Raw genomic sequence first — 27,025 nt, 5'->3', positions numbered from 1 at the left:
AAGATAAATTTGCATGTCAGCTGGACAAACTGTGTTTGAGGTGGAATAAACTTGTCTCCCAACAAATCAAATTTAAGAAGTCTATAGCATGAATTTATCAATTAATATATCTAAATAAAGTTGACCATTATTGTGACACAAAAGGTAGTAAATGTTACCCAAAGACATTCCAGTCATCATGCTCTTTATAAATTTTCTTATCAGAACATGCACAGAATTGAGTCAAGAAATATGCTGTTCTGGTGCCCCCATGACCAAGTACTTAGTCCCCATGAAATGTCAGGAAATGCGCACGAGACACAGGAATTTTTTAATGTTACAGATAAATATACATGGAAATAAATTGCACACAGACATATCACACTTTCACCAAAGTTATCACAGGTAATGCAGGTCTTATTTGTCAACTACAGAAGATTTTACATAGCACAGTCACCATGAAAATTATTCGAATGAGGTAAAGATCTTCTGAGTCTAGTACTAAAATATCTAGACTCAATAAGGAAGTACTTCTACAGCACAATGTCTGAAAAAGGACAGAATGTGTCTCGTGCAAGAAGGACAGCTTGTGGCTTAGATCATAAAGGAAACATAAATATATACAACTCATATTTTTAGTCTGAAGAAAATTAAGGAAGTGCATCTTTGTCAAGAGATCACAAACCATTTGAAGTCGTTTTAATAAGCAAAATCACATAAAAATCCAGAAAAAGATGTAACATCTTCAAACATACAAGTTTAATGTTCACAAAAAAGTAAATAAGATGCTTCTTGCTAACATGCTTAGCAGAGGAGATATATTGAACTCACATAACCAGAAACACTGACAAAAAGGAAGTTGTTTCAAATGTAAACAATTAAACAAAAAATGTGAATCCATCAACTTGTTGAAATACTTAGCTCATGTGAAGATGGAGGATCCACGATTAAGCCAACTAAATTGATTAGTTTTGACCTGAAGTTGTTGAGAATGAAGAAAGATGGCATGACACAAGAATTGCCACACTGGACAACTTTGTGTTTTAACATTAAAGATGAACTCTATGTACAAGATGGACAAGCCGAGCTCGAGTATTTATACAACTGTATATTAGACGAGATGAAGGGAAGCGCTCATTTCATTTATATCAAAATCCAGGATTCTCTTTGGAAAGCTAGAGAAGTAATTTCTGATGAACAAGGACAGAAACATGTACATAAAAACTATCAAGTGAGGATCAGATCTGCTGATGTAAGAACTGAAAGTGGAGAGAGTGGAGGAACTGGAGAAACATACAGAAAACAGAGCCATCACTTATAGAGAGATTTGACAGTCTGCTTTTGATATTCTGTACCGCAAGTAGAAAGGCCTAAACAAACCATAGTAAATCAGGTAAAGAAGCACAAGTGAAGAAATAACCATAGTCAGCAGTGAATTGAACAGCTGAAGGAAAAGGCTCCTATCGACCATGGCCTGGATTTCACAGTCAGCAGTGAAGCAATGGCTCGCGCTGCTGACCTCGAAGAAAGCTGCCCATAAAAAAGCTATTGATCTCTGTGGCATGCATTTTCTCTTTCCCAACATCAGTTTGAATCTGGCGACAAATCAAGGGGATCTCCAGGCATCCAGCAACAGTGATGTCATCCAGTAGGATAAGCAGCCAATCACATTGAGCTATTCTCATAGACAGCAAACCAGGATGTAAAATGCACAGAATTTTACAGAGGGCAAAATAAATGACTGAGCCATGCACATGGGATTAAGGTAGAAGCAGAAATATCATAAACTTAAAAAAATCAAAATATGAATTTTTATAATGGAGATATTTGACATTTCACAAATATAAAATTTGTCTTTCAGGGCCAGTGAGATTATTCAGCAGTAACTATGAACTTAATACACCATCAAAAACCAAGTTACACCTCATTCAGCAAGATTTAACTTTTTCAAGGGCTTTTATAGCAAGGCTAAAAGTGTAAAAAGGGGAAGTTCTCATCAATTCAATGATTTTTACCTGATTGTAGACTTTAATAACTCACCCTATGGGGAAGTGTAGAATTGCTGACAGCAACTTCTGGATTTCTGAGTTTAACAACATATGTGCAGACTCCAGAAGTTTCTGTCAGTTGCAGAGGAGTAACGATGATGAACGCTGACAGTTTCACCTCATTACTAGCACAATATCTGGGCCATAAGCTTTCGCTCGTAACAAGGAGCGTTGATTCGTATAAGATGTCGATTTTGTTTGAACTATTAATATTGGACCTGTTTATCTTGACAATTAACATTGCTTATTATTGTAGTTAATTAAATGTTTCTGGTTAAAAGTTTATGTCCTACTTAGTAAGGGGAGATATCCATATTGTAACCTTGTACCCAAAATACAAGAAGATCCCTTAGACTGATTATTACGATTCACAGCTACTTGTTGTCATTAAAGAGTTTTGAAATTGTTTTTAGTCTGTTACCCCATTGACATTAATACCAGCCCTGCACTTTGTATACAGTATAGGTTTGGTATCTCCCAACCAGGCACTAACAGTAAAACTCCAAGCACCTGCTGTAAACCTGCCCATCACTGACCTAAAAACACCGCTGAAGTAGTAATAAAGAGCAGGAGCGCTGCTTACCCAGGCCACCCCGACCTTGCAGATGGCCATCAGAGCGAGGATCAGTCTCTCTGCCATTTCCCAATTCTCTCAATCTTTAATATTTGGGGGAAATTTACCCTGCGCTGGGTGCAGAAATTTGAAGAAAACTCTAGAATGTTCCCTCCTGAGAACCATTAGAAAATAAACTGGATTAAAGTCAGTCTCCAAAAGCAGCAAAACTCCTGCGTCCGTTAATGTACTGAATTTTTATTGATCACTCAGTCTCCCTGGATCTAGCCCAATCCGTTAATTTTCCATTGAGTTTTTACTCTCGATTCTCACTCTTCTTGTGCCACAAATCTCCCGCCATCTTCCCAATGGCTGCCGCACATGTGTAAATTCATGGTCAGAACTGGGGTAGGTTAGAAGAATGTTTTCCTACCAAGTATTTACTAGAAAATAGAATACATTACCACAAGTACCCATTGAATATGATTCTGTACTAGTGTTCAACAACACAAAATTAATTTTTAAACAGAATTTTTTCAGTCTTGGGACATGGATATCATTGACAAAGATGATATGTATTGACCATTCCTCATTGCAAATTACTTACCAGCCCAAGCCTGGCTGTTGTCCAGGTCTTGCTGCATGCAGGCATCGACTGCTTCAATACTGAGGTTTTGCAAATATATTTATAAGCAGTGGGATGTTTCAGGGTGTGTGAACCTAAAGTGAACAGCAAACAGCCCCAAGTCTGATCTTATGATGGAGAGAAGATCATTGATGAAGCAGCTGACAAAAAATAGGCCTAGGATGCTTCCCTGAGGATCTCCCACAGCAATGTCATAGGGCGGAGTAATTGGCCTCCAACCACCACAATCATCTTCCCTGGTGCTAGGTATGACTCCAGCCAGTGGAGAGTTTTCCTCTGATCCCCATTGACTTCAATTTTACTAGGGCTCCTTGGTGCCACACTCAGTGAAACACTGCTTTGATGTCAAGGGCAATCACTCTCATCTTACCTCTGGACCAAGGCCGTAAAGATTTTGGAAGATGCTTCTGACTCAGGGGTTTGTGATGAGTGAGGAAGAGGAGCCACAGGGTCTGTACTGAGAGGAAGTGGCACAGAACTTGAATGAAGACAAGGACGTGTACAGGGTCTGTACTGAGAGGAGGAGGTGGCTGTGGCATGGTTAGTGGTAATAAGTGGGAAAGAGGTTGTGGTGGTGAGCAGATGGTGAAAGCTGAGTGATGGGAACTGTTGAAAATTATGAGAATTTATTCAGTGGTGAGTGGTGAGCAGAGAAGAGGTTAGTGGTTAGTGGGATAAGTTTTGAGCTGGAGAGAGAGTGAGTTTGGGCAATTAAAACAATGGAAATGGTGAAGGTAAATGTAGGGAGGACAGCTTAAAAATATATTTATAAGCAATGGGATGTTTCGGTGTGTGGACCTAAAAAGAAAAAGGCAAAACTGGTAGTGAGACCAGGAAAAAAAAAAGCGAGTAGTAATTTTTAAAAAAACATCGGCTGTAGGTGCAAAGCAAATACCAGAGGGGGCTGAGACTAAAAGAAACAGAAAAGGATTTAAAAAGGAAACCGCGATGTTGCTACTTAAAAACTCAAACTTTAAGAGTAGCCCAAAAAAATCCATAAACATCAGGACTGAAAATAAATAGCAAAGCTGCGCTTTATAGTTTTTAAAAAAACATACTGAAAGGAGGAGTTAAAAGGAAATAGACGAGATATATTTAAAAACAAACATTGGGAGCAACACTAGAAAACATGCACAATGCCAGGAGTGAGGCTGAATAAAAAGCAAAATGGAGCGAGACTTAAAGAAAGAATAAAGTTGCATTTATTTAGCTCCTTTCTCATCCTCCGGGCATACCAAAATGCCTCACAGCCAATGAAATTTGTCGAATTGTGATGTTGGAAAAGAAGGCAGCCAATTTGTGCAATAAAAGCAAAAATCATTTAATGTTGGAAGTTCCATCTGCTCCTGCCCCATAAACTCCACACCTTCAACTTGGGGCTCAGCTTTGTACATTTTAAGAGCGGTTGAAACTGATGGCCAGGAGGGAACAGGGCCTAGATGAACTAATTTAAAAAAAAAAATTCAAATGTGGCTAGGCGAATGGGCAACAGAGCCTGGAGTGAGTGGATCAGTGCAGGGAGTGGGTCAAAACAATAGGGTGTGAGTGAGCCGAGCCTGGAGCCGGGTCTGAAGCACCAGGTATTTTAAATGTTGGAGCAGAATCAGGTGGCAGTAGGTTGCACTGCTTTTATGAATTTTTATGTAGGCAGTTTCATTTCTAAGTGTTGACAAAATATTATGCGAAATATAGCACAGAAAGTAAGATTTCTGATCGGAACTGTGCTCCAAATGTAAGACTTTAATAATACACCAGTAAATGTCAGTTAACTAGACCACCGATTTCTACTGCACAGCAACTGCAGTTAAGCTCCTTTTTGCCCCAACCCCTAACTACCGTGATCAAGAAGAAAGACCTATCATTCTCACTGCAACACTGCCTTTTGTGTGTTTGTAGAACAGGATGTAAAGTGCAGTGAAATAAATGGATAAAACCCCAAGGAATATTGAACACTTTGAGGAATCTTTAATTATACACAGTCCTGTTATGGAACTGTGAGTTTTGACAAAGACAGACTGATAAACAAGAAATGAGAGACTGCACACCTGCTCCTAATCTGTTTTTAAAAGTAATTTTTTTTGGGGGGGTGGCATTTGTTGACATCGTTATAGTGTTGAAGATAAGCCTAAATTGAAGCTAGCCCTGCCATCTTTGACTGGAGTAATGGTGTAGGTTTCTGTTTGGACATTTCTTATCATTGTCTTTCGAAGTCAATAAAAAGGAATGAAACCGGATGGACCACCCAGCAACGACCTAGGCACTGGAAACGACTACGGCAAACCCAGCCCTGTCGACCCTGCAAAATCCATTTACTAACATCTGGGGGCTTGTGCCAAAGTTGGGAGAGCTGTCCCACAGACTAGTCAAGCAACAGCCTGATATAGTCATACTCACGGAATCATACCTGGCAGACAATGTCCCAGACACTGCAATCACTATCCCTGGGTATGTCCTGTCCCACTGGCAGGACAGACCCAGCAGAGGTGGCGGCACAGTGGTATACAGTAGGGAGGGAGTTGCCCTGGGAGTCCTCAACATCGACTCTGGACCCCATGAAGTCTCATGGCATCAGGTCAAACATAGACAAGGAAACCTCATGCTAATTACCACCTACCACCCTCGCTCAGCTGATGAGTCAGTACTCCTCCATGTTGAACAGCACTTGGAGGAAGCACTGAGGGTGGCAAGGGCACAAAATGTACTCTGGGTGGGGGACTTCAATGTCCATCACCAAATGTGGCTCGGTAGCACCACTACTGACCGAGCTGGCCGAGTCCTAAAGGACATATCTGCTAGACTGTGTATGCGGCAGGTGGTGAGGGAACCAACAAGAGGGAAAAACATACTTTGACCTCGTCCTCACCAATCTGCCTGCTGTAGATGCACCTGTCCATGACCGTATTGGTAGGGGTGACCACCTCACAGTCCTTGTGGAGACGAAGTTTGCCTTCACATTGAGGATACCCTCCATCGTGTTGTGTGGCACTACCACTGTGCTAAATGGGATAGATTTCGAACAGATCTAGCAATGCAAAACTGGGCATCCATGAGGCACTGTAGGCCATCAGCAGCAGCAGAATTATGCTCAACCACAATCTGTAACATCATGGACCGGCATATCCCCCACTCTACCATCACCATCAAGCCAGGAGACCAACCCTGGTTCAATGAAGAGTGCAGGAGGGCATGCCAGGAGCAGCACCAGGCATACCTCAAAATGAAGTGTCAACCTGGTGAAGCTACAAACCAGGCCTATCTGCGTGCCAAACTGTGTAAGCAGCATGCGATAGACAGAGCTAAGCGAACCCATAACCAATGGATCAGATCAAAGCTCTGCAGTCCTGTCACATCCAGCCGTGAATGGTGATGGACAATTAAACAACTAAGTGGAGGTGGTGGCTCCACAAATATCCCCATTCTCAATGATGGGGGAGCCCAGCACATCAGTGCAAAAGATACCGCTGAAGCATTAGCAACAATCTTCAGCCAGAAGTGCCTAGTTGATGATCCATCTCGGCCTCCTCCTGAAGTCCCCAGCATCACAGATGCCAGTCTTCAGCCAATTCGATTCACTCCGCGTGTTATCAAGAAACGACTGAAGGCACTGGAAACTGCAAAGGCTATGGACCCATGACAATATTCCGGCAATAGTACTGAAGACCTGGGCTCCAGAACTTGCCGCTCCCTAGCCAAGCTGTCCCAGTACAGCTACAACACTGGCATCTACCCGGCAATGTGGAAAATTGTCCAGGTATGTCCTGTACACAAAAAGCAGGACAAGTCCAACCCGGCCAATTACCGCTCCATTGGTCTACTCTCAATCATCAGTAAAGCGACGGAAGGTGCCATCAAGCAGCACTTGCTTAGCAATAACCTGCTCAGTGACGCTCAGTTTGGGTTCCACCAGGGCCACTCAGCTCCTGACCTCATTACAGCTTTGGTTCAAACACGGTCAAAAGAGCTGAATTCAAGAGGTGAGGTGAGAGTGACTGCCCTTGACATCAAGGCAGCATTTGACCGAGTATGGCATCAAGGAGTAAAAACAAGAAATGCTGGAACCACTCAGCAGGTCTGGCAGCATCTGTGGAAAGAGAAGCAGAGTTAACGTTTCGGGTCAGTGACCCTTCGTCGGAACCTTTTATTATTATGCTTTTATTATTATGGCATCAAGGAGGCCTGGCAAAACCAAGGTCAATGGTGATCAAGGGGAAAACGCTCCGCTGGCTGGAGTCATACTGAGCGCAACGGAAGGTGGTTGTGGTTGTTGGAGGTCAATCATCTGAGCTCCAGGACATCACTGCAGGAGTTCCTCGGGGTAGTGTCCTCGGCCCAACCATCTTCAGCTGCTTCATCAATGACCTTCCTTCAGTCATAAGGTCAGAAGTGGATGATTGCACAATGTTCAGCACCATTCGTGACTCCTTAGACACTGAAGCAGTCCATGTAGAATTGCAGCAAGACCTGGACAATATCCAGGCTTGGGCTGATAAGTGGCAAGTAACACTTGCGCCACACAAGTGCCAGGCAATGACCATCTCCAACAAGAGAGAATCTAACCAACTCCCCTTGACATTCAATGGCATTACCATCGCTGAATCCCCCACTATCAACATCCTAGGGGCTACCATTGACCACAAACTGAACTGGAGTAGCCATATAAATACTGTGGCTACAAGAGCACGTCAGAGGCTAGGAATCCTGCAGTGAGTAACTCACTTCCTGACTCCCCAAAGCCTGTCCACCATCTAACAAGGCACGTCAGGAGTGTGATGGAATACTCTCCACTTGCCTGGATGGGTGCAGCTCCAACAACATCCAAGAAGCTCAACACCATCCAGGACAAAGCAGCCCGCTTGATTGGCATGCCATCTACAAACATTCACTCCCTCCAACACCAACGCACAGTGGCAGCAGTGTGTACCATCTACAAGATGCACTGCAGAAACGCACCGAGGCTCCTTCGACAGCACCTTCCAAACCCGTGACCTCTGCCAACTAGAAGGACAAGGGCAGCAAATGCATGGGAACACCACCACCTGCAAGTTCTCCTCCAAGTCACACACCATCCTGACTTGGAACTATATCGCCATTCCTTCATTGTCGCTGGGTCAAAATCTCGGAACTCCCTTCCTAACAGCACTGTGGGTGTACCTACCCCACATGGACTGCAGTGGTTCAAGAAGGCAGCTCACCACCACCTTCTCAAGGGCAATTAGGGATGGGCAATAAATTAAAAAAAAAAAATGCTGGCCTGGCCAGTGACCCCCACATCCCATGAATGAATAAAAAAAATTCTATTTGAAGCTCTCTGCAGTTGAAATGGTTGAAACTCTGCCTGGCTTAATCCTGATGCAGCTCCTGTGTTCTCGTCTCTGGAGTGTTTTGAGTCAGCGGCAACCAATAGAGGGTTTGAGGCTTATGGGTGGGAAAGACATGCCTGAGAATGATCTGTGTGTGTTGGTGGGGACGAATTACAATGGGCCAGAGGCCTTTGCAGCTTTGGAACGGCCCAGTGGGAGATAGAGAGATCGAGAGATAGACATAGGTGACCAGAGCCTCGACAGTTACTGCAGTAAAAAAACCACAGCGGTGGGGTTGGGGAGGGCCAATGGAAATAGCGAAGCAGACAGCAGGGACACAGATGGATGGGCTGAGGGGAAGGGAAGAGGGGTAGGAAAGTTGCATAAGAGAATGAAGATCAGCAAGGGTGTGAAACAAATGATAATCTAATGCAATAAATAATTAAAGTATTTATGAAGAAATGCTTGCATTTATATAAAGCACCTTTCAGATCCTCAGCATGTCCCAGAGTGTACTACAGCCAGTGAAGTACTTTTTGAAGTGTAGTCACTATTGTAACAGAGGAAACATGGCAGCCAGTTTACACACAGCAAATTCCCACAAAGAACAATGTGATAATGACCAGATAATCTGTTTATTTTTAGTGATGTTGACTGAGGGAACAATATTGGCAGCACATCGGGAAGAAATCCCCTCCTCTTCAAACAGTGGCATGGCATAGACGTTTGAAAATTATACACAAGTATCAAAGGTTTTAAGAAATGAGGCATCAGAAGAGTATCATCTAGGACTCTTGTTTTTTTTAGTGATAATCTTGATTGGTTGACATTTTCAGTGTCTTTATCTCTTTACCAGTTTTCCCTTCTGGATCTTCCTAACCAACCACATGCTCGTGGTTCCTTCCTGGGCATTGTTGGGAATCCACTTGAAATCCTTAAGCACTGTCAAAATTAGATGAGTCCCTTTTGTTTAGTAACTCGTGTTTCCTCTGCTGTTTTACACTGACAACACACATCTGGAACTCACCACTACCCCTCTTGAACCTTCACTGTCTCTAAATTGTCAGACCGCTTACCCAACATCCAGTACTGGATGAAGAGAAATTCCCTCCAACTAAATATTGGGAAAACCAAAGCCTTTGTCTTCGGTCCCTACCACAAACTCCATCCCTCTCCCTGACAACTGTCTGAGGCTGAACAAGACTGTTTGCAACCTTGGTGTTATATTTGACACTGAAATCAACTTCCAACCGTGCCCTTATGCAGCAGGACCTGGACAACATTCAGGCTTGGGCTGAGAATTGGCAAGTAATATTTGTGTCACAAAAGTGCTAGGCAACTTCTCTCTTCTACAAGATAGAATCTAATCACCTCCCCTTGATGTTCAATGACAAGGCCAGCATTTGATGCCCATCCCTAATTGCCCTTGAGAAGGTGGTGGTGAGCCACTGCCTTAAACCACTGCAATCCATCTGGTGTAGGTACACCCACTATATTGTAGGAGTGGGAGTTCCAGGTTTTTGACCCAGCGACAGTGAAGGAATGACGATATAGTTCCAAGTCAGGATGGTTGAGTTGGCTTGGAGGGGAACTTGAGTGTTCCCATGCGTCTGCTACCCTTTGTCCTTTTAGGTGGTAGAGGTCGTAGATTGGGAAGGTGCTATTGAAGGAACCTTTGTGAGTTGCTGCAGTGCATCTTGTATATGGTAAGCACTGCTGCCACTGTGCACTAGTGGTGGAAGGAGTGAATGTTTAAGGTGGTGGATGGGGTGCCAATCAAATGGACTGTTCTGCCCTGGATGGTGTTGAACTTCTTGAGTGTTGTTGCAGCTGCACCCATCCAGGCAAGTGGTGAGTATTCCATCACACTCCTGACTTGTGCCATGTCGATGGTGGACAGGCTTTGGGGAGTCAGGTGGTGAGTTACTCACCACAAAATTCCCAGCCTCCAACATGTTCTTGTAGCCACAGCATTTATGTGGCTGGTCCAGTTCAGTATCAGGCCAATGATATCCCCAGCATGTTGATGGTGGAGGTTTCAGCGATAGTAATGTCATCCCACGAATTAATAAAAAAAACCCTCTTCCAATCTTGCCCTCCAATGATTTCACATCTGACAGAAAGTAGGCAGAGTCAGGCTGACCCCATGGGTGTGGAAGTGCTGCAACCAACAACTCAACTACCCTCGGCTGTGCTTTCAAAGCTTGAAAAGCACCTCAATCCCAGGAACGTCTTATAGACACTGAGCTGCCAGCTACTACACAGGCTCCAGCCACTGAGATTACACCAAGAAGAATCAGAATATTAAATAATGCAGTACAAGAGATGCAGAATTTTAGACAGGTAAAAATGGTGATGTAGCAGGCACTTGATTTAGAGACATGTTTTGTGAATTGAAACTATTGGGACTGGGAGTTGCAGAGTGTATGGCTTCAAGGAAAACAAATATTGAAGTGAATTTGTCTGGCTGACAGATAAGTAAGGTTGTGGTAGAAACATTGAGGATGGTGATTTATTCCAAGATAAGGGATAGATACAGGTAGGATTGATGATGAAAAGCATGTGCAGGGTGATCAGGGGTAAGTGTCCTGTTTCGGGGTCTGCCAGATTGTTCTTGCAGCTGCTGAATGTATTTATGCTCTTTCAGTTCCTCATTCACATTATCTGGCTGCTCATCTGAAGATTCATGCTCTGACTGCACTATGTGGATAGATTTTGAATATGAGATTAAGGACATGTTTATTAAGATATAGATGTACATTGGGGGTATCTATATCTTAAAAAGTTATATTTGCATGTTCTTCCTTTCTTCAGAACTTGCTCTACTGTTAGTATATTATTAAACTATAGTTCTAAATCCCATTATAAATTACAATGTCCACATTTATATTAAAAAATAAAGACTTACATTTATATAGTACCTTTCACGACCACCATCTCGAAGCATTTTACAGCCAATGAAGTTTATTTTTTGGAAGTGTTCTGTAGGAAATGCAGCAGCCAGTTTGCACACAGCAAGCTCCCACAAACAGCAATGTGATAATGACCAGATAATCTGTTTTTGTGATGTTAATTGTGTGATTAATATTGGCCAGGATACTATGGATAACTACCCTACTCTTCTTCAAAATAGTAGCATGGAATCTTTTACATCCACCTGACGGGAACTCAGTTTAACATTTCAGTTGATCGGCAGCATCTCTGACAGTGCAGCACTCCCTCAATGCTGCACTGGAGAGTCAAGCTTGATTTTTGCACTCAAGTCCTTGAGTGGAACTTGAACCTGGAGACTTAGGACTCAGAGGCAAGAGTGCTACCAACTGAGCCACAGCTGACATTGCCAATGTGAACTTGGCATGATGTGCCATCTGGCTAGTGGGTTCTCACAAATTGCTCAAAATCTATTCTAAAAATGTTTGTTTTCCTTCCAGCCCCCACCCCCACACACATTTCCCTCAGTTACAGACATTTCAAATGCCCAAAATAAGAGTTTAAACAATAACTTCCTTAAATTGTGAAGTGCAGGTCACTAATGTCTTTCCTCGTTGTAATTGAGTTCATTTTACAGAAGAGTTCAGAGAATCATAGAACGTTTACGGCACTGAAAGAAGCCACTTGGCCCATCGTGTCTGTGCCAGCCGAAAAAACAATCCACCCATTCTACTCCCACCTTCCTGTTAGTTCAGTTTTAAAAATGCAGCTTCTACTTATCTCACCTGACCATCATCTGATTAATTTTGTAAGATCTAATTACTGTTTTTTTTTGATGGAATGATTCCAATTTCATAGTGTGCGTTTGTGAGAACAGAGGGAGACAGGAATACAGAGATGCATGTCCGGGAACCAATCACGAAACAGCAAATTCAGTATTTAGAGATCCTTTAGAAGGATGTAAACCAGTGCTGCTACACATGAGATCCCCGCCAATCAGGTCCATGCCTTGTTCCTCCATTTAAAGCTGATAGACACCAATAATCCATAGTGAGCCAAGCCTACATTGGCAGACCTCAGCTCTACCAAACTAAGCATTCTCCTTCCACAGTGATGCCAGATTAAAGGCCTCCTCAGACTGCAGAATTCCAGCCCCCAATGTAGTACAGGCAAATAGCAGGGGTCCCCATCCCAGTGCCACCAAATCACAGGGCAATCCAGTAGTGCTACAAAAGGCCAGGATTGCCTCTATTGCTGAAATAAAAACAGAAATACTCAGCAGGTCTGGCAGGACCTGTGGAGAGAGAAACAGAGTTAAAGTTTCAGGTCTGTGACCCTTCATCAGAACTGGCAAAAGTTAGAAATGTAACAGTCTTTCAGCAAGTGAAAGAGCGAGGGGGCGTGGGGCAAGAAGAACAAGAAAGAAGGTCTGTGATAGGACGGAGGGGGGAAGAAATTAAATGACAGATGTCATGGAACAGAATGCAAATGAGTGCTAAATAGTTGTAGCAAAAGTCGAAGCATGAGTCCAGAGAGAGTGCTAATGGCAGAATAATGAACAGCTCTGTATGAAAGCAAATCCTGAAAACAAGTTTAAGACTAGCACATGGTTTAAAAAAATAACAAATTAAAAATTAAAAAGCGAAGAAAAAATATATATAATAAAATAACTGAAATAAATAAAAATAATAAAAAATAATAGAGCTCATGGTCTGAAATTATCGAACTCAATATTGAGTCCTGAAGGCTGTAGAGTGCCTAATTGGAAGATGAGGTGCTGTTCCTCGAGTTTGTGTTTATGTTTACCGGAACACTGCAGCAGGCTGAGGACAGAAACGTGGGCATGAGAACAAGGTGGTGAATTAAAATGGCAAGCAACCGGAAACTCGGGATCATGCTTGTAGCCTGAGTGGAGCTGTTCTGCAAAGCGATCACCCAATCTCCGTTTGGTCTCCCCAGTGTAGAGGAGACAGCACTATGAGCAACGAATACAGTATACTACATTGAAAGAAGTACAAGTAAATCACTGCTTCACCTGGAAGGACTGTTTGGGCCCTTGGATGGTGAGGCGAGAGGAGTTAAAAGGGCATGTACTACACCTCCTGCGATTGCATGGGAAGGTGCCTTGGGAAGGGGACGAGGTGTTGGGGGGGATAGAGTGGACCAGAGTTTCGTGTAGGGAACGATCCCTTTGGAATGCTGACAGGTGATGATGATGCAACTGCTCTGATGATGCAACCTTCCATAACAGCGCCTCCGATATGTCTTCCTTTTTCCTGAACCAAGGATTCCCCGCACTGTGGTTGACAGGGCCCTCAACCGTGTCCGACCCATTTCCTGCACTTCTGCTCTCACCCCTTCCCCTCCCTCCCAGAACTGCGACAGGGTTCCCCTTGTCCTCAATTTCCACCCCACCAGCCTCCACATCCAAAGGATCATTCTCCGCCATTTCTGCCACCTCCAGCATGATGCCACCACCAAACACATCTTCCCTAACACCTGTCAGCATTCTGAATGGACCATTCCCTCTGCGATACCCTGGTCCACTCCTCCATCATCCCCAACACCTCGTTCCCTTTCCATGGCAGCTTCCCATGCAATTGCAGGATGTGTGATACCTGTCCTTTTACCTCCTCTCTCCTCACCATCCAAGGGAGGGGTGTGGTGGGGGTGTGATCGTAAAGTACAGGGGGAGAGGTGTCCTGGGAGGTGCGTTGTTTTCTGGCTGGGGGGCCTCCGTGGGCCGCGGATTGCCAACGGAGGAGGGACCCCTGGTTAGATCCCAGCGGTGGGTGGAAGAGGTCCCTAAGTGGCCATTAATAGGCCACTTAAAGGCCTTAGTTGGCCTCTGGGCAGGAAGGCCGTCATCGGCCTAACCCTCCCCCAGGAGAATCGCTTGCCAACAGGCCCTCAGCCCCTCGCTGCCTCCCCCACCCCCGCTGCCGCCCATTGCCACTCTATGGGCTCCCCCGTCTCTGACCCCACCTCGGGGTCCCATAAAATCCTGCTCAGAGTTGCCGAGATCTGGAAGACTCTACTTGAAATGGTGATACAAGATGATTCCAGAAATAATTTTAAAAGGGATTTGGACAGGTACTTGAAGATGAGGAACTTCAAGGATTGGGGACAAAAAGTGGGAATGTGGGACTAAGCTTTTTCATGACTGCTCTTTCAAGGAGCCAGCACAGGTATGACAGGCTGAATGGCCTCTTTTTGTGCTCTAAGTTTCTATGATTCTATATGAATGAGTGGTGAAAAACTATTCCCTATAAAGCATAAATGGCCTTAAAATTATAAAACAGCCAATTCTCTGATTCACCATGACCAGGACAGCGAATGTGGTACCATTATTCAAGAAGGGTAGCAGGGATAAACCAGGTAATTACAGGCCGCTGAGTCTAACATCAGTGGCAGGGAAACTATTGGAAAAAATTCTCCACTTGGAGAGGCAGGGATTAATCAGGGATAGTCAGCATGGCTTTGTTAGGGGGAGATCGCGTCTAACTAACCTGATTGAATTTTTCAAGGCGGTGACTAAATGTGTAGATGAGGGTAAAGCAGTTGATGTCGTCTACATGGACTTCAGTAAGGCTTTTGATAAGGTCCTGCATGGGAGATTGGTTAAGAAGGTAAGAGCCCATGGGATCCAGGGCAATTTGGCAAATTGAATCCAAAATTGACTTAGTGGAAGGAGGCAGAGGGTGATGGTCGAGGGTTGTTTTTGCGATTGGAAGTCTGTGACCAGTGGTGTACCGCAGGGGTTGGTGCTGGGACCCTTGCTGTTTGTAGTGTACATTAATGATTTAGATGTGAATATAGGAGGTATGATCAGTAAGTTTGCAGATGACACGAAAATTGGTGGCGTCGTTAATAGTGAGGAGATTACAAGACGATATAGATGGGCTGGTAAGATGGGCGGAGCAGTGGCAAATGGAATTTAATCCTGAGAAGTGTGAGGTGATGCATTTTGGGAGGACTAACAAGGAAAGAGAATATACAATGGATGGTAGGACCCTAGGAAGTACAAAGAGTCAGGTGTATCTTGGTGTACTTGTCCATAGATCACTGAAGGCAGCAAGCAGCACAGGTAGATAAGGTGGTTAGGAAGGCATATGGGATACTTGCCTTTATTAGCCGAGGCATAGAATATAAGAGCAGGGAGGTTATGATGGAGCTGTATAAAACGCTAGTTAGGCCACAGCTGGAGTACTGTGTGCAGTTCTGGGCACCACACTATAGGAAGGATGTGATTGCACTGGAGAGGATGCAGAGGAGAGTCACCAGGATGTTGCCTGGGCTGGAGCATTTCAGCTATGAAGATAGACTGAGAAGGCTAGGCTTGTTTGCCTTAGAACAGAAAAGGCTGAGGGGGGACATGATTGAGGTATACAAAATTATGAGGGGCATTGATGGGTTAGATGGGAAGAAATTTGTTCCCTTAGCGGAGGGGTCAATAACCAGGGGCATAGATTTAAAGTAAGGGGCAGGAAGTTTAGAGGTGAGTTGAGGAAAAAATCTTTCACCCAGAGGGTGGTTGGAATCTGGAACGCAGTGCCTGAAGGGGTGGTGGAGGCAGGAACTCTCACAACATTTAAGAAGTATTTAGATGAGCATTTGAATCGCCATAGCATACAAGGCTACAGGCAAAATGCTGGAAAATGGGATTAGAATAGTTAGGTGCTTGATGGCTGGCACAGACACGATGGGTTGAAGGGCCTGTTTCTGTGCTGTATAACTCTATGACTCTATGATTTCTACTTGATATCTACTAGTAATATATTAAAAATCTTACAATGAACAATGTAACTATGAACTTCAAAAATATTTTCTTTTCCAAAGGTGACTGTGGCAAACCTCCAATATTGAAAAATGGCTCACCAACAGATAGATATATTTCTCGGACTTCATTTCCTGTGGGTGGCAGGGTTTTCTACAAATGTTATCCAGGTTACACGTTTAAAGAAGGAGGTTCAAGATCTATTACCTGTAAAAAAGATTCAACTTGGTCATCATTACGGGCCGTTTGTGAATGTAAGTAATAAGTGTAATTTTGTTCTCACCACACTCCCATTCTTTCCCATTGTCCATGCAAGACTACAGTCCGTGAATGCAAGCAGCAATCCAGTATTCCATCCAAGTAGCCATTCTTGTGATGAGGAATTGGACAGGTGAGTGTTGACCAGTGACTGTTCATAGGCTGCATTATAATTGAACCTTGATTATTTCCTCACCCAGCGTATAGAACATAAGAAACATTGCCCCAGCACAGTGGAGAGGAATATCGATCTTCCTACAAATTACTCTCTTCCCTTTCTCCTTTCCCTTCACCCCAGCCCCAAGTGGTAACTGTCAACACTTCGGTTCCTATAATTTTAGCTAAGCCATCTGGACTTCCAGCGCTGAAGGAGCTTTTCTTCTGTTAAATTTTCTGACTTTAAGTTTGTTTACTTTTTAATGGTTTTAATGAATCCTTGTCACCATCAAGATGTGGAACATCAGTAAAGGAGAAGGGAACACTTCTGAAAACTACAAACTAGGATCCCTTGCGTATCCTGTCATATGCCCCAATCTCAGAAGAATATCCTAGCTGTGCTAGTAACAAGTGTTGTACTTCTCACACACAATCATCCTAAATGTAATTGAGATTGCCAGTCTATCTATTTAATGAAAAGTCTTGCATCTATTTAGTCATTTGCCTCTTGGATCTTTAATTTGAAACGGGCACGGTCATGCACATGCAACCTCTGACCTGCATGTTCAGCATACATGATGGGTTTTGTTTTTCTGGAAGGTCATTATCTTTTTATGTTAGAAACCAGTAGCTTCTCTTCTGATTTTGACCTTTTTATATGCGTATCCTGCGTACCCTTCACTGCAGTCTTCACTGATCTCCATTTGACTCCTGTTACCCCAATGTAATGAATTCAAAATTTCTTCCTTTGTTAACTAATCCATGCATTACCTTGCCAGTCCCTGTTTCTGCCATCTCCTCCAGCTTCATATCCTAGCCTAAATGCTATGATCCTCTGACCTTTTTCCTGTCCTATTTCAGTTGCCTAGTGGACAGCTCCCTCGAACCTACTCTCAGGAAGTCATTTGCAGAACTTTGCCTTCTCTCTACATGTTTCAGCATCTTTCAAATGCTACTCCAAACCTATCTTTTTGACCGTGCACTTAGTCATATCTGGTAACTCCAACACTGGATTAGGGCCATTGCCTTGTGAAGCAGCTTCGATGGTTCTTGAAAGTAAAAGGAATTATATAAATGCAAGTTACTGTTCAAAGAGTTGACACAACAGTCCCTCTGTACAATGAGTCCTATTTTTATTACAAAACTTTATTTCAAATTTTAAAATAATTGAGCTATTTTGTTTGTGGCTTTTCTTTTTATTATGTTCCTTTCTTTCTACCGAGACTCTGTGGATGTGGCATGCTTTTTGTGGGTGTGTGCACATATGTATGGAGCTACAATGGAAAATTATAATACTGCCCCACCACAGACTTCCACCTCTCAACTGGCTCAAATATTCCTGTTACTCCAAACCACTTCCTCTACTTCAACAGCTTATTAAAGGTCTTTTACTAGTTGAACACAAACTCCTTTGTTTGTCTTTTAGATCCAAAATGTAGTTTTTTTTAATGTCCTTATCTACTTTTACTGCCATTTTTACTGACCTTTGTATCTGTATACCAGGGTCCTTTTACTCCATTTAAAGCTTACTGTTTTAAGGTGCATTTCATTTCCCTGTGCTTGTTTCCAAATAGGTTAACTTTTATATTTTTCTATATTGAACTGCCTCTACCTCATTTCTGCCCATTCTGCTAACCCATCTATTTCCTTCTGCAGTTTTACAAAATCCCCTTCACAGTTTGCCAGACCTTCAATTTGGATTCATTATCAAAAATTTCAGTATTGTTACCTCAGTTTTTATTTATACAGTAAGTAAGTGTAGCCTCAACACAGGCCGTGTGGAATAACACTCAGCAAATCTTTCCAATCCATGAAACTTCCTATTGCCATCTTTTGTTTTTTAGTTGTCTCTCTATCTATAGAGCCATAGTCCCCTTAATTCTATTATTGTTGCCCTAAGTAACCTATTTGAGTCATAGAGTTTTACAGCACAGAAACAGGCCATTCGGCCCAACGCGCCTGCGCCGACCATCAAGCATCTGTCCAATCTAATCTCATTTTCCCGCACTTTGCCCGTAGCGTTGTATGCTATGACATTTCAAGTGCTCATCTAAATACTTCTTAAATGTCGTGAGAGTTCCTGCCTCTACTACCCCTTCAGGCAGTGTCTTCCAGATTCCAGCCACCTTCTGGGTGAAAAAAATTTTCCTCAACTCACCTCTAAACTTCCTGCCCCTTACCTTAAATCTATGCACCCTGGTTATTGACCCCTCCGCTAAGGGAACAAATTTCTTCCTATCTATCCTATCAATGCCCCTCATAATTTTGTATACCTCAATCATGTCCCCCCTCAGCCTTCTCCACTCCAGGGAAAACAATCCCAGCCTATCCAGTCTCTCTTCATAACTGAAATGCTCCAGTCCAGGCAACATCCAGGTGAATCTCCTCTGCACCCTCTCCAGTGCAATCACATCCTTCCTATAGTGTGGTGACCAGAACTGTACACAGTACTCCAGCTGTGACCTAACCAGCGTTTTATACAGCTCTAACATAACCTCCCTGCTCTTATATTCTATGCCTCGGCTAATAAAGGCAAGTATCCCGTAGCACTTCCTAACCACTTTATCTACCTGCTGCTGCCTTCAGTGATTTATGGACAAGCACCCCAAGGTCCCTCTGACCTTCTGTGCTCCCTAGGGTCCTACCATCCATTGTATACTCCCTTGCCCTGTTAGTTCTCCCAAAGTGCATCACCTCACACTTCTTAGGATTAAACTCCATCTGCCACTGCTCCACCCATCTTACCAGCCCATCTATATCGTTCTGTAATCTAAGGCTTTCTTCCTCACTATTTACGACACCACCAATTTTCATGTCATCTGCGCACTTACTGATCATACCTCCTATATTCACGTCTAAATCATTAATGTACACTACAAATAGTAAGGGTCCCAGCACCGATCCCTGCGGTACACCACTGGTCACAGGCCTCCATTTGCAAAAACAACCCTCGACCATCACCCTCTGCCTCCTTCCACAAAGCCAATTTTGGATCCAGTTTGCCAAATTACCCTGGATCCCATGGGCTCTTACCTTCTTAACCAATCTCTCATGTGGGACCTTATCAAAAACCTCACCGAAGTCCATGTAGACTACATCAACTGCTTAACCCTCATCTACATATCTAGTCACCTTCTCGAAAAATTCAATCAAATTTGTTAGACACGATCTCCCCTGACAAAGCCATGCTGACTATCCCTGATTAATCCCTGCCTCTCCAAGTGAAGATTAATCCTGCCCCTCAGAAATTTTTCCAATAATTTCCCTACCACTGACGTTAGACTCACAGGCCTATTATTACCTGGTTTATCCCTGCTACCCTTCTTGAATAATGGTACCATATTAGCTATCTTCCAGTCCTCTGGTACCTCTTCTGTGGCCATAGAGGATTTGAAAATTTGTGTCAGAGCCCCTGCTATTTCTTCCCTTGCCTCACATAGCAGCCTGGGATACTTCTCATCTGGGCCTGGGGATTTATCCACCTTTAAGCCCGCTAATACGTTCTCCTTTTCAATGCTAATTGATCATGTATATCACAATCCCCCTCCCTGATCACTACATCTACATCATCGCTCTCCATAGTGAACACAGATGAAAAGTAGTCATTCAAAACCTCACCTATGTCCTCCGGCTCCACACACACATTGCCTCTCTGATCCCTAATGGGCCCCACTTTTTCCCTGGTTATCCTCTTGCCCTTAACATACTTATAAAACACCTTGGGATTTTCCTTTATCTTGTCTGCCAGTGATTTGTCATGCCCCCTCGTCGCTCTCCTAATTACTTTTTTAAGTACTCCCCTACTTTCTATACTCTTCTAGGGCCTCCACTGTTTTCAGCACTCTGAATCTGCCAATTCTAATCCAATCCTCTATATCTGTTGACATTCAGGGTTCCCTTGACTTGTTAGCTCTACCCTTCACCTTTTACGGGAACATGTTGCACCTGAATCTTCACTATTTCCTTTCTGAATGACTAACAAGCTACTCCCAGTCCACTTTGGTCAGATCCTGTTTTATCATATTGAAATCTGCCTTCCCCCAATTCAGTACTTTTATTTCTGGTCCCTCTTTGTCCTTTTCCATAACTACCTTAAATCTTACAGAATTATGGTCACTATCCCCGAAATGCTCCCCCACTGCTACTTCTACCACTTGTCCAGCTTCATTCCCTAGGATTAAGTCCAGTACCTTTCCTCCTCTTGTAGGACTTTCTACGTGCTGGCTCAAAAAGCTCTCCTGAATGCACTTGAAGAATTCCACCCCCTTTAAGCTTTTTGCACTAATACCATTCCCTCTAATATAGGGGACGTTGAAATCCCTACTATTATTACCCTATTCTTTTTGCACCTCTCTGAGATTTGCCTACATATCTGCTCCTCTATCTCTCTTTGACTGTTTGGAGGCTGTAGTACACTCCCAACCAAGCGATTGCCCCCTTATTGTTTTTAAGTTCTACCCATATGGCCTCGTTAGAGGAACCTTCTAAGATATCATCCCTCCTTACTGCAGTAATTGACTCCTTAATCAACAGTGCAAGCCAGCTCCTCTTTTACCCCCCTCCCCCCATTTTTTGAAAATCGAAATAAACCACCTCCACTGTATTTCCTTCATCTTTTCTCCCATTTCTTCAAAGAATTCTAAAAGGTTGGTGAAGTACTATCTGCCTTGTAGAAATTCATACTGACTGGCTCTGATTTGTTTCCCCAAATGCTTGTGTTATAGACTCTCTCTTTGGAGTCTAAAAATCTACATCCCTTCTGGTGTGTTCCTACTGTAAGTATGGTTTAGGTTGTCAATTTGCCTGGAACTTGGATGTGATGGGATTCAACATTCCAAAGCAGTTTCCATGGGTTTGTTAGGGGCAGAGTCTTTGCCTGTTCCAAACAAGACTGGTGGTGAAAGAAGAGGCTAAGGTTGGAGATTCACTAAATGGGAGCTTCCTCAACCCCAGTCTGACAGGATACTGCTGGGTTGGTACACCTGGCACAAGCTGGCTTTCTGATCTGACACACACAAGTTTTCTGAAATTTTTAACTTTTTTTCTCTGCCCCTTTAATAAAGTACACTAAAGGGCAAAATATAGAAATGTTTCTTGATGTAAGCCAATATCTCCCTTGACCGGTAATCCCCTGCCCCCATTTCTGGCATCCCTTGCAACATTTTGCCTATGGCAGGTCTAGTGCACATAAATTAAATGATGCCCCTGCCCCCCACTCCACCCCTTACCGTCTTTTCTGGCCTTGGTACCTTTGGCACAATCAGCACTTGAAGTCAATGGCAGCAAATCCTGGAATTTACAGTGAGGTTAAAGACCTTCAGGTTTTCATGCCCTAGTAGTTTATCAAAAATTGAAGAATGACTAATCGGCTTATAGTTCCAAGGCTTACATAGCTTTTTTTTTTGGAAAGTGTAGTCTCTTCAATTATCCTTAGTCCCCAGGAAGTTTTTGTTTTCACAAAAGTTTGGAAAATGAAAATTGGAGCTTCAACTTTATGTACACCAGCTTCCTACAGGACCCTTGCATGTAAACCATCAGATTCCTTTGACTTATGTGCTTACTTCCTATTCCAGTGTTCTGACAAGATGTAGACCCAGTGACTACAGCAAGAAAGATGGAAGGCTGCTTACCTTCCATTGAAGATTCCTGAGAGGGCCATGATGGGTGACCATGGGTAGCTCTGGATGTAGAGGATCCAGCTGCAGACTGCAATATCTTGGCAGCAGCTGGGACTGTCTGGTCCAAGTGGCTGTCTGGCACCAAGAAGGGCACTTGTTGAGAGTGTGGCGGGGAACAGGCAGGCTGACATCCCGAGACAGGACAATGTCTGCCTCTCCCATGGAGCCAATAGTACTCCCATGGTGCTGCAGATCAGTACTGCTGCTTTGTGGGTAAAGAGAATGCAAGAGTGATGTGATGCTGTCAAAGCGCCCGTCCATGCTGTCCTTCATCCTTTGAAAGCCAGAGGTCAAGCTGGAGCACAGAGCAGTCTGAGCTTCTATCAAAGCTCTATCATTGTTGGTCCCAATCCAGTGTTCATAGAGCTGACCACTCATTCCAATGTTGACTATCATTGGGATGCCTTGAACAAAAAACCTCACACAAGTTGGAGCTGGACTCTTCCGTGCTCCCTGCCATTACATGGAAGTTTGCTGACAGGCTTCCCAGTGCACATATAGTGGTGTATAGTAAACAGTTCCGTAGCCTGGCAGACATCCTGCACCTGCATTTCTTAGAGTCATAACGGCACAGGAGGAGGCCATTTGGCGCATTGAGTTCATGCTGGCTTTCTGTACAGCAATCCAATCAGTTCCATACCCCCACTCTATTCTTGTAGCCCTATATGTTTATTTTCCTCAAGTACCTATTCAAATTCTTTTCGAAATCATTGATCATCTCCGCTTGCCCCACCCTCAAAGGCAGCGAGTTCCAGGTCATTACCACTCGCTGCATAAAAAAAAAAATTCTTCCTCGCATCCCCTTTGCATCTCTTGCCCAGAACCTTAAATCGGTGTCCCCTAGTCTGTGTCCCCTGGTCCTTGTACTATCAGCTAATGGGAACAACTTTTCTTTGACTACCTTTATCTAAACCTGTCATAATTTTGTACATCTCTATCAAATATCCCCTCAATCTTCTTTGCTCCAAGGAGAACAACCCCAGCTTCTCCAATTTAAACCTGTCACTAAAATCCCTCATTCCTGGAACCATTCTGGTAAATCTCCTCTGCACCCTCTCAAGGACCTTTGCATCTTCCTAAAGTGTGGTGACAATACTCTAGTTGTGTGCTAATCAGAGCTTTATAAAGGTTCAGCATAACTTCCCTATTTTTGTACTCAATACCAGTATTTATGAAGCCCAAGATCCCATATGCTTTGCTAACCGCTCTCTCAATATGTCCTGCCACCTTCAAAGATCTATACACTTGAATCCCCAGGGCCCTTTGCCCCTGCACATTCTTTAGAACTGTGCCATTTATTCTATATTGCCTCTCCCGATCCCGTTTGCCAAAATGCATCACTTCACACTTCTCTGTATTAAATTCCATCTACCTCTTGTCTGCCAATTCTGCTAACCTATGTACTATTGCAGTTGCATCCTCACTGTTTGTGGCACATCCAAGTTTGGTATCATTGGCAAATTTTGAAATTCTACTCTGTATTCCAGTATCCAGGTCATTTATATTATATATATATTTTTTAAAAAAGCGGTCCTAGCATTGACCCTTGGGGAACACCACTGTCTACCATCGTCCAGTCTGAAAAACTGCCATTTACCATGGTCAGCTGTTTTCTGTCCTTAAGCCAATTTATTTTTATATCCAAGCTGACACTGACCATCCTGTTCCATGAGCCTCAATTTTGTTAACCAGCCTTTTATGTCATACTTTGTCAAATGTTTTCTTAAAATCCACATAGACAATATCCACCACATTCCCCTCATTTATCTTTGCTGTTACTTTATCAAAAAATTCAATTAAATTAGTCAAACATGATCTGCCCTTTACAAATCTGTGCTGTCCCGAATTTACTCAAACCTTTCCAAGTGCTTGTTTATTCTTTCCTTGATTATTGTTTCTACAACTTTACCCACCACTGACATTAAATTGACTAGCCTGTAGTTACTAGGAATGTCCTTGCATCCTTTTTTGAACAAGGATGTCACATTTGTCATTTTCCAATCCTCTGGCACCTCCCCCATATCTAGGGAGGTTTAGACAATTATAGCAAACCCCTCCGCTATCTCCACCCCCTGCCATTCAGTTGTGTTCAGAATGAAGCTGCTTGTAGCCACAATGCACCTCCCTTTTAAAGTATCCTTCGGGATAGCCAACAAAGATTTCTCTAGATGCTTGCATAGTGAGGTTGAAAGCAGGGATTTGTTTTTGTGTGGTATTGCATATTTGGATTGAATCTTGTGTATTTTTTTTGCCAAGCTAAGGAAATTGAATTCTAGAATTGGGTGAACCTGATATTCTAGAAAGTTCCTTAGTAATTTCAATATTCATGTTAAATTTCTTTTAAGTACATTGAAAGAAGTAATGGAAATCCTCGTGTTCTCTACATCTCTACCTCTTCCCCTTTTTATTTTATGTGTAGCAAGGAGCTGTGGTAATCCAGGGGAAATTCTGAATGGATATTATACTGTAACAGATGCTACTTTTGGACAGCAAGTTGATTTTCATTGTGAACAAGGGTGAGTACCCATAGACAAATGCTGGGTGCAGTGAAGTTAATTTTAGTGAAGGTTTATGTTTTTGTTAATGCTGTGATTAACATTACAGTATGCAAGTGTAACAATGCATCTCAACTGCAGCCTAAGAAGGTAGAAACTTGTTCTTCAGTTTTCCAATGACAGCCATCCATGAGATCTCTGAGAAGCTTCCAATTAAGTGCCCCAACTATAGGAATTTTTAAGCGTTCTACAATTTGGTTGAGAGTGTCCAAACTCTTGACGCGTGTGCCCCTTAAAATATTGCAAAAAGAAGAGATTTGAATTTGTAATCGATCCTTTTATCCAAAATTTGGGCTCAACATTGGAGGTTGTGATAGCTGGCTGCTCAAAATATTCTGTTTTATATAGTGAGTGAGCTTCTTCAGTCAAGATATCACTCCTTCAAACGTTTGACCAGGACTGTATAACAAAAATATAACCACTTTTGGTTTCACTCTGTACCTCAGTTAATGCAATGCTGTACTTTGTTTTCCAGCACTTGCACATAAAAATCTAGGCTGCACTGTCAGAACAAAGAACAAAGAACAGTACAGCACAGGAACAGGCCATTCGGCCCTCCAAGCCTGCGCTGATCTTGATGCCTGCCTAAACTAAAACCTTCTGCACTTCCGGGGACCGTATCTCTCTATTCCCATCCTATTCATGTATTTGTCACGATGCCTCTTAAACGTCGCTATCATACCTGCTTCCACCACCTCCCCCGGCAGCAAGTTCCAGGCACTCACCACCCTCTGTGCAAAGAACTTGCCTCGCACATCCCCTCTAAACTTGCCCCTCTCACCTTAAACCTATGTCCCCTAGTAACTGACTCTTCCACCCTGGGAAAAAGCTTCTGACTATCCACTCTGTCCATGCCGTTCATAACTTTGTAAACCTCTATCATGTCGCCCCTCCACCTCCGCCGTTCCAGTGAAAACAATCCGAGTTTATCCAACCTCTCCTCATAGCTAATGCCCTCCAGACCAAGCAACATCCTGGTAAACCTCTTCTGTACCCTCTCCAAAGCCTCCACGTCCTTCTGGTAGTGTGGCAACCAGAATTGCACGCAATATTCTAAGTGTGGCCTAACTAAAGTTCTGTACAGCTGCAGCATGACTTGCCAATTTTTATACTCTATGCCCCGACCGATGAAGGCAAGCATGCCGTATGCCTTCTTGACTACCTTATCCACCTGTGTTGCCACTTTCAGAGGTGCTGTCTTTCGAATGAGATGCTTAACGGAGGCCCCCGTCTGCCCTCTCGGTTGGACATAAAAGATCCCATGGCATTATTTTGAAGAAGAGCAGGGCCTGAATTAGCATCAACAAAAACAGATTATGTGATCATTATAACATTGGTGTTTGTGGGAGCTTACTGTGTACAAATTGGTTGCGGCATTTCCTACCTTACAACACTGACTACGCTTCCAGAGTACTTCATCTTCTGTAAAGTGCTTTGGGATGTCCTGAGGTCATGAGCCGCGCTATATAAATGCATGTGTTTTTTCTGATTTAATGAACAGGAGTAGTCTGTTGATGTTTTCATGGATTTATCAACGATAAGCCTTGGGTTTTCTTCTTGATTTGCAGCTTTCCATTTAGCTTTCAGCTCACAGCCTGTTAATAGAATTAGAATTGCATAGAATTTACAGCACAGAAACAGGCCCTTCAGCCTAACTGGTCTCTGCTGGTGTTTATGCTGCACACAAACTTCCTCCCACCCTCCTTCATCTCTCTCTTATTAGCCTAGCCTTCTATTCCTTTCTCCCTCATATGTTTATCTAGCTTCCCTTTATAGGTCACAGAGTCATTTACATAATAAGAGGCCATTCAGCCCATTGAGTCCATGCTAACTTTCCGGGGAGCAATCCAGTCTGTCCCACACTCTGCTCGATTCCCATAGCCCTACGAGTTTATTTCCTTCAAGTTCCCATCCAGTTTTCTTTTGAGATCGTTTGGTTTTCTCTGCATCCACCACCCTCGTGGGCGGTGAGTTTCAGGTCATTACCAATCGCTGCGTAAAAAAAGTTTTTCCTCACATTTCCCCGCATCCCTTGACCAAAACCTTCAATCTGTGTCATCTAGTCCTTGTACCATGAATTAATGGGAACAGTTTTTCCTTGTCTAACTTATCTAAGCCTGTCATAATCTTGTACACCTCTCTCA

The 27,025-nt window shown here is 43.2% G+C and overlaps 1 protein-coding gene across 8 annotated transcripts in view; it reads left to right on the top strand.

The window, feature by feature from the left end:
• LOC137383885 (sushi, von Willebrand factor type A, EGF and pentraxin domain-containing protein 1-like) overlaps nucleotides 1-27,025 on the top strand; it is a 202,214-nt gene that overhangs the window by 20,134 nt on the left and 155,055 nt on the right. For all 8 annotated transcript variants that reach the window (XM_068057250.1, XM_068057245.1, XM_068057248.1 and 5 more), the window contains exons 2-3: nucleotides 16,297-16,488; nucleotides 24,746-24,842. In XM_068057250.1, coding sequence (XP_067913351.1) covers nucleotides 16,297-16,488; nucleotides 24,746-24,842 — 289 coding nt within the window. The remainder of the gene's footprint in view (nucleotides 1-16,296; nucleotides 16,489-24,745; nucleotides 24,843-27,025) is intronic.

Source organism: Heterodontus francisci, chromosome 25 (genome assembly GCF_036365525.1).
Source record: "Heterodontus francisci isolate sHetFra1 chromosome 25, sHetFra1.hap1, whole genome shotgun sequence".
In the NCBI taxonomy this organism is placed as follows: domain Eukaryota; kingdom Metazoa; phylum Chordata; class Chondrichthyes; order Heterodontiformes; family Heterodontidae; genus Heterodontus; species Heterodontus francisci.
Note: the sequence above shows the minus strand (reverse complement) of the source record. Positions and strands in the feature narration are given on the sequence as shown.